At 40.9% G+C, this 6,937-nt stretch overlaps 1 protein-coding gene across 2 annotated transcripts in view; it reads left to right on the top strand.

The window, feature by feature from the left end:
• LOC103804271 (myosin light chain kinase, smooth muscle) overlaps window positions 1–6,937 on the top strand; it is a 74,489-nt gene that overhangs the window by 66,883 nt on the left and 669 nt on the right. The window contains exons 13-16 of one of the 2 annotated variants that reach the window (XM_009076874.1): window positions 1,877–2,029; window positions 3,022–3,145; window positions 4,344–4,473; window positions 5,356–5,475. In XM_009076874.1, the coding sequence (XP_009075122.1) occupies window positions 1,877–2,029; window positions 3,022–3,145; window positions 4,344–4,473; window positions 5,356–5,475 (527 nt within the window). The remainder of the gene's footprint in view (window positions 1–1,876; window positions 2,030–3,021; window positions 3,146–4,343; window positions 4,474–5,355; window positions 5,476–6,937) is intronic. The other variant, XM_009076875.1, reaches the window with a different exon arrangement.

The following is a 6,937-nucleotide window of genomic DNA, read 5'->3' as shown; positions in this document are numbered from 1 at the left end:
ATGCTTTGTGGATTCCAGGGCAGAGATTTCAGTTGCTTCACTGCTGTACCTGGTCCTGACAGCTGCTGGGTATGAGGGCAGAGCAGAGTCTGTCCCTGTGCCGCAGCTCTGCCAGCTCTGCAGTGCTGCCAGACACAAACCTTCTCTCTTCCAGTAACGTTAAGTGTCAAACACAGAGAACAGTCATGGTAAAGTCGGTTTGTGTGAGCATTTTTTGGTATGTTAATCTTTCAGCTTTTAGTAACTTGTGCCTGTTAAATCTGCATAGATGGGTTCAGCCACCTTACACATTTGCTGTGTCATGCTTCACTGTTGCATTTGAATGCACCCCATTCAAAGTAAAACAGCAAATATATTCTGTTCTGATTGACCTTGTTCTGCCTGAGAATAAACAAACCTTTTATCTTCATCTCATGTATTATTACTGACAAGTTTCTGAAGTATACACATAAGCTTCTAGACTCTGCTGTACTGCACACAACTTCCAGAAATGGTAAAAGATTTAGTATCTGCTCTGTCTGAGACTTCAAAGAGTGTGTGTTTCTGCTATCCTTATAGAAATAAAATCCTTAGGAACAAATTCCAAATCAGTTTTTGACTGTAATTAATGACCAAAAAAGAAGGTAAATAACTTTGAAGGCAGAGATCATTCTAAAATTATTAATCTAGTACCTCATTTTATTTGACCCCCAATCTCTTTTTCTACCAGTCTGCTCTGTGATACTCAGTGCCATCATGATATTCATATAATATTACATCCATATAGTATTTTAAGAACTCTAGTAAGTTACACTTACTTTTCCATATTTAAAAGAAAGAAGTACTACTGTTGAACTGTAACTGGTTAACATGATTGTACGGAGAAAGCAAATAAAGTCTGTAAAATTTCATGAAGAATAGGTTATTCTGTAAATTGCATGCCAGGAAGACCTGGAAAACTGAACAACTAAGGAATAAGCAACCTTTCACCTGCAAGTTTTTACTGACGGGTGATATATACAGGAATCAAACGTGCATGGATGCTTAAAGGCTCAGTATAATAAAGGATAATGCTCAACTGGAAAAAGACACTCTGCAAAAATGACACCGTGATGTTCTGTAATTGCCTTTCACTGGCAATTTATCAGTTATATTGAGCAAAAAGCCTTGGAAGCTCAACTTAGGCTATAGGAGATCATTATTTCCATTTCATGCATCATCATGACTGATTGAGAACATAAAGACCAAATTACTTTTGGATGCATCTACATAACTCTACAGCCTGCAGTGATGTAGCACTGTTTTATCTGGCTATATAATTCAGGGTGGGTTTGTTTACAAAATAGCCCTGTGGATTTCATTATTTCATTATGCATCTTCTTGGGCTCTCTCTGCAGGAGTAAATGGAATAAAATGTACAAAAAACTTTGGTTTGACAGGAAAGGCACCAAAGTCACCCTGAAACTAGATGATCTCCAGAGGTCCCTTCCAATCCTAACAATTCTGTGGTTCTGTGAAAGCACCAGAAAAAAAAAATTGCACTGAATTCGGTGTGAAAATTCCAGTATTAGTTATGCAGAACTAGGCAAGTCATTTAACAAACCAGTATGTTCCACTTTCACCTAATTCCAGTCCTCCTCAAAAATGTCTTGGGAAAAGAGAAAGAAACAGCAAAAATGTGCCTGTCAGTTTTGATGGCAAAATTCTAGTTGCATTCCCTTAAGATTATCTGTAGTTAGCTTTGAGTCCTGTTTTGTTCTGTTTTATTTTTAAAGAGAGCTGTTACTGACCAAGAGCTGCAGAGTACAGGAGACGTCACACAGGATTTTAACTTGCTCCTCCAATAACTCACAAATTGACCCAGTTTGTTTTGTGTCTGTCTGTGGTCTATCCCCAGGGTCAGTGGGCTTTCTCCTTTCATGGGAGACAACGACAACGAAACCCTCGCCAATGTCACCTCAGCGACGTGGGACTTCGATGATGAGGCTTTTGATGAAATCTCTGATGATGCCAAGGACTTTATCAGCAATCTACTAAAGAAAGACATGAAGTAAAGCTGCTGGACGTGATACACTTTTTGTGTTTGCATTTAGCTGAACTTGCCATGCGTGTTTCCCCACTGTGAATGTGCACAGTGCTGCAGCACCTCTGGTGATACTTTATAAGGAGCTGTGTGTGCTCGGCTGTCCCTGTGTGCAGCACTCGTTTACTTTACATGCAGGGGCTGAATGGAGCACTTGCTTTTGTTCTCTGGCTCATTCTGCTGTTCCCTCCCCTTAGGCAAGATGCACCCCCAGGTTTCGTGTGGCCACTCTGATCTCCACTGTTGCGTGACACAAATTCCTGCGTGACATGTTCTGTCTCAATCTGAATGGGTTGCAGTTTTGTCATGTGTTGCTTTTAAGTGTGGTGCCTCTGAGTAGGCATCTTTCCTATAAATGTAGTAACTGGGCAAGAAAAGAAAACAGTTGGAAGAAGCCCTGTGCACAGCAGTGTCTGAACAAACCAAGAAAAGGAAAGGGAATTATTCCAATTACTTTGCAATTGGATGGATGGAGAACAGAGAGTTATTTATCTGTGCACCATGAGCAAAGTGAAGAATGGGTGTGGCTTGAGAGATTTGGGCATTTCTGTTTTGTTAGATGTTCAGGAGGGTATTAAGTGGTGGGATGGGGAGATCTGTAAGTGAAGGAAAGGAGATCTGGGACAGGGTTCTGCCAGCATGAGGTAGCTGAATCACTGCCATTGTGGCTCTGCTGTATGTGCTCCGTGTCTCAAACATATGGCTTTTCCTGCTTTGTTTTATAATGTTTCATTAACACTTTAAAATGCACAGTGTTCTCTCAAAAAGATCTACAGGAATGGTGAAAGTGAGTTTAAGAAGTAAGCATGGCTAGGAAAACAGTTCCATGTGATCTATGCTGTTAAATTTGGGAAACAAAAAAAAAAAAGCTCTCAGAAAAGAGAGCACAAAAGAATGTTACAGCAGGTAGGTTCACCTCGTCATTGGCAACACTGACTGGTCTTTTTATATAAAAACAGGAGTCGCTTAAATTGTACTCAATGTCTTCAGCATCCCTGGCTGCAAAAAGACACCAAAACCATGGAAGCCAAAAAGCTTTCCAAAGACAGGATGAAGAAATATATGGCCAGAAGAAAATGGCAGGTAATGAAGAGGACATTGAATTGGGCTGGATATCCTAATAAGTCCCTTTATTTTTAATGTTTATGTCATGCCAGGCGGTTCCTGCTGCTGGTGAAAGCTCTGGTGTGGCCAGAGGCTGAATGCAGGAAAGCAGGTTTGGTTTCTACATTTAAGCAGTAGGAGGGTGCACAGCTGCACATATTATTACACGCAGTGATTCCATTTCAGGCTGCTAAAAGCCATTTGAGTTCAAGTAGAGTTTTTCCTGCTTCTCATGGAGTAAGCCTGTCTCTCTTCCCTGCCTTCTCTGTGCCACTGGGGGCTGGAGGATTATGAAATCCTTAGCAAACCTGAACAGTTCAGGTAAAATTTATTCACCTGGCCTCCCTAAAGGTAACTTATTTTGTGGCAGTTTCATTCTGCTAAGCATGTAGTTCTGTCCTGTTGGAACTCCCAAGCTTCTCATGGATTTGATCAGTTTGGTTTAATAATTTTCTTTGATGTATTTGGTCTTCATATCTTCTTTTTCCTTAAGCTGGAACTGTTGTACCAGGTCCATCTGTGCTATTCTGATAGCTAGAGGAGTTGCTGTGTGAAATCCTGGATCCAGCTTTTTGACTAGCCTATAAAATACTAATTTATGCAAATCTACCTCATATTTCCTCTTATGCTCTGCTGCATGTGTTTCTTGGAGCTCATGCAAGCTGTACAGAAATACAAGTGTCCGTACTAGAGCCAGCATAGTTTGAGCATATTTTAGTGTCCTGGTGGTTGATCCTCGATCCTGTCAGAGGTCTGTTTCCATCATGCAAATTTCTCATTCATTTCATATTAGCTGGTTATTCATCTTTGATGAAACTCAGCCCAGCCCCTATGGCTGTGGAGAGAGCCTCCCCCCACCAGAGTCCAGTTCCAGTTAAACAGGACATAGGTTTTTGCTGGCCCTCCTCTCTCACAGTGCTTTTTATCCGCAGCTAACAGAGACATTCATTTAGGTATGAGTTCATCAGGGGAAGTTTATATCTACAACTAAATTTGGTAATTCAGTCCAGCCTGCTCTGTCTCTCCTAAAACAAGAGAGCTATATATAAGCAGTTTGTCCAACAATTCCAGTGAGGTTTGCAGAGATCCCAGATAATTTGTCTGAAGCACGATTGTTGCAGAAAATCACATGCCTATAGGATTGGATTGATCAGAAGCCTTTTATGTTATGTCTTAGAAAACAGGCAATGCTGTCCGAGCAATAGGAAGGCTGTCGTCCATGGCAATGATTTCTGGTATGAGTGGGAGGAAGGCCTCTGGGAGCTCGCCTACCAGCCCTATAAATGCAGACAAAGCAGAGAACGAAGGTAAGGAATTTTGCTGCACCATATTTTTACCTCTCTCTGAATCAAGTTTGCAAAAACTTTTAGCAAACTGCGAGACACCAATCATCAAGTCGGTTATTTCTGCTCTCTCTCTCTCAACCCCTCTCTGTTTTTATCTTCCTATTTTTTTAAGAAATCTGTCAGAAATTCATTGTTCTCATATTGTTCTGCTACTCAAAATGCCCCAGTATAAGTACAGGCAGTAAACTCTTCTCTTTTTAAAGCCAAAGAATTAAGGCAGATTTGTCAGCTGCACTTTCTATGGGTTTGGGAATGCATGTTTATACAAAGATGACAGTGATGTATTGCCTTCTCATGCAAGCAAGCAAGCAATAAACTATTAACACTTGCTGTAACCAAGACACATCCCCTGCATTAACCATCCTCCTTAGATGGGGCATTTAAGGAAAAAGAGAATGTTTCTGCATTATCCATCTATGTCCCCAGCAGAAATGTGGATCTGTGGTTTGGAACAATCAGAGGGGCAAATGTTTGATACTGCTGAAAATCAAACAAGTCATTTTGACAAATCCACATAGACCATGGGCCTGATACAAGTGGAACTGGCTTACTCCTCTGACTAGCAAAAGTCAAGGTTCAGTTAGAAGCAAATTCGAGGAGAAAATAACGATGATCCACAGTGTGGTGGCCTGCACGTCGCTTTCTTTCTATTTATGGCCTGACCCTTTGTCCAGCTGTGGCAGACTGGCACAAAACTGAGCGGCCAACGTCCTCACTGTCCCATTAGCCATACAGAATTAAGTGAAATAAAAGTAGCTTTCATTACCATCTAGTAATTAAAAATTAAAATGCATCGAGAACATGCCCTGTAAAATAGTTAACTACCTCTTCGCTCTCCTCCAGATGCTTTCCTTGAAGAAGTGGCTGAAGAAAAACCCCATGTAAAGCCATATTTTACTAAAAAAATCCTTGACATGGAGGTTGTGGAAGGAAGTGCTGCTAGATTTGACTGCAAAATTGAAGGTACTTTGAATAAGCATATCTCTTTCTTTATTTATTTCTTCCCTTGCCAGCTTTCTGCATTGTGCAATTGTTTGACTTTTTCAACTAGTTATTTTTAAACCATTGTTGAGTTGGTGCCATTTTGCTTTACCAATATCTGCATGTCACAGCATGAATGTGTTGCAGGAGCAGATATTATTTGGAGCTGCATGGGCTTGTTCTGTGCTTTCCATAGAACAGAAGCCTCCAAGAGTCAACATGTGAATCACTAATTCAGAACAGCAAGTGGGAACTGTCATATGATTTTTGAGGGTAGAAACAGTAAACACAAGATGCAAGGTGGTACCAGAAATTGCAAGAGTATGCTCTTAGAGACTGCTAACCAGAAACCAAGAATTAGTAGGAGGTCACTTGTCTGAAATGACAGACAAATTTCAGGTGTCCTCAAGAAAACTTCAAGCCATACATACACTGTATTAAAGGCAAAGAAGTCCCTAGCAGTGTATATGCATGAGAAGTAATAGTAATATAATTGTGCTGGTTGCATAAGTCACATTTAGAAACTACTGTATTTTTGTTTGGGTGTTTTTAACTTAGGAGTTCAAGAAAGAAAACTCAGAGTGGAATACACAGACAGAAAGCCTAAGTTTATGTAAAGGCACTTAAGGATCATGGGCTCAGTCAGCCCAACAGTCTCAAGGCCAAGACCACTGGCACTTCTGTTGCAATGAAATTGAAACTTCTTTATCACAGCTGTGGTTGAAAACTAGAAATTAGGAGAGAAGAGCTGTGAAAACAAAACGGATAGAGTCAGTACCATACTGCATGTGTTCAAGTTAGACAATTTATTATCTTAAAATGAGGTTCAGAAACTGCCTCGTTGACCTTGTGCTTGTTTGTTTCTGTGCTCCCAATCTCTTTCACTGCCTGTGTTTCCTACCTCACAGCGGAGATGTGAGGATGGATTATTATTGCTGATGGATGCTCAGCGTGAGGGGTATGTGCACAAGTACTGCATGGAATAAAATAGATGGATGTACCACGGCTGATGTTCCAAACTTTCCAGTGCATTGCTGTAATGTTCGTTGGGTATTAGGGATTCCTGCACTTTATTTCTGCTCAGTGGGAAGTTACCCTCTCGTCACAGTCCAGAACTTGGCTGAGACAACAAACCTTCAATTTGTTACAGCAGCCAAGAGCACTGTATAAGGGATTGTTCTCCAGCATGCATTGCACAGCTCTGCTCTGGAGGCTTAGCAGAGCCATTTGCTTCTCAAAAGGCTCCAAAACTCCTGTTGAGATGCATAATCAAAATGCTCTTCTTAGACTCCCTCGCTTATCCTAACAAACACAGGGGGAAAATGGGAGTGCCACAGGACAGGCTGGTTTGTAAGGAGTTTAGGAAGAGGAAGATTCAGAATAGCCACAACAAAGAAACCTGTGAAAGATATTAAATTGTAGCTGTAGCCTAAAACGGCTTACC

The sequence above is a fragment of the Acanthisitta chloris genome, unplaced genomic scaffold (genome assembly GCF_000695815.1).
Source record: "Acanthisitta chloris isolate BGI_N310 unplaced genomic scaffold, ASM69581v1 scaffold936, whole genome shotgun sequence".
NCBI classification, from domain to species: domain Eukaryota; kingdom Metazoa; phylum Chordata; class Aves; order Passeriformes; family Acanthisittidae; genus Acanthisitta; species Acanthisitta chloris.
This window is presented reverse-complemented; position numbering and strand designations above follow the sequence as displayed.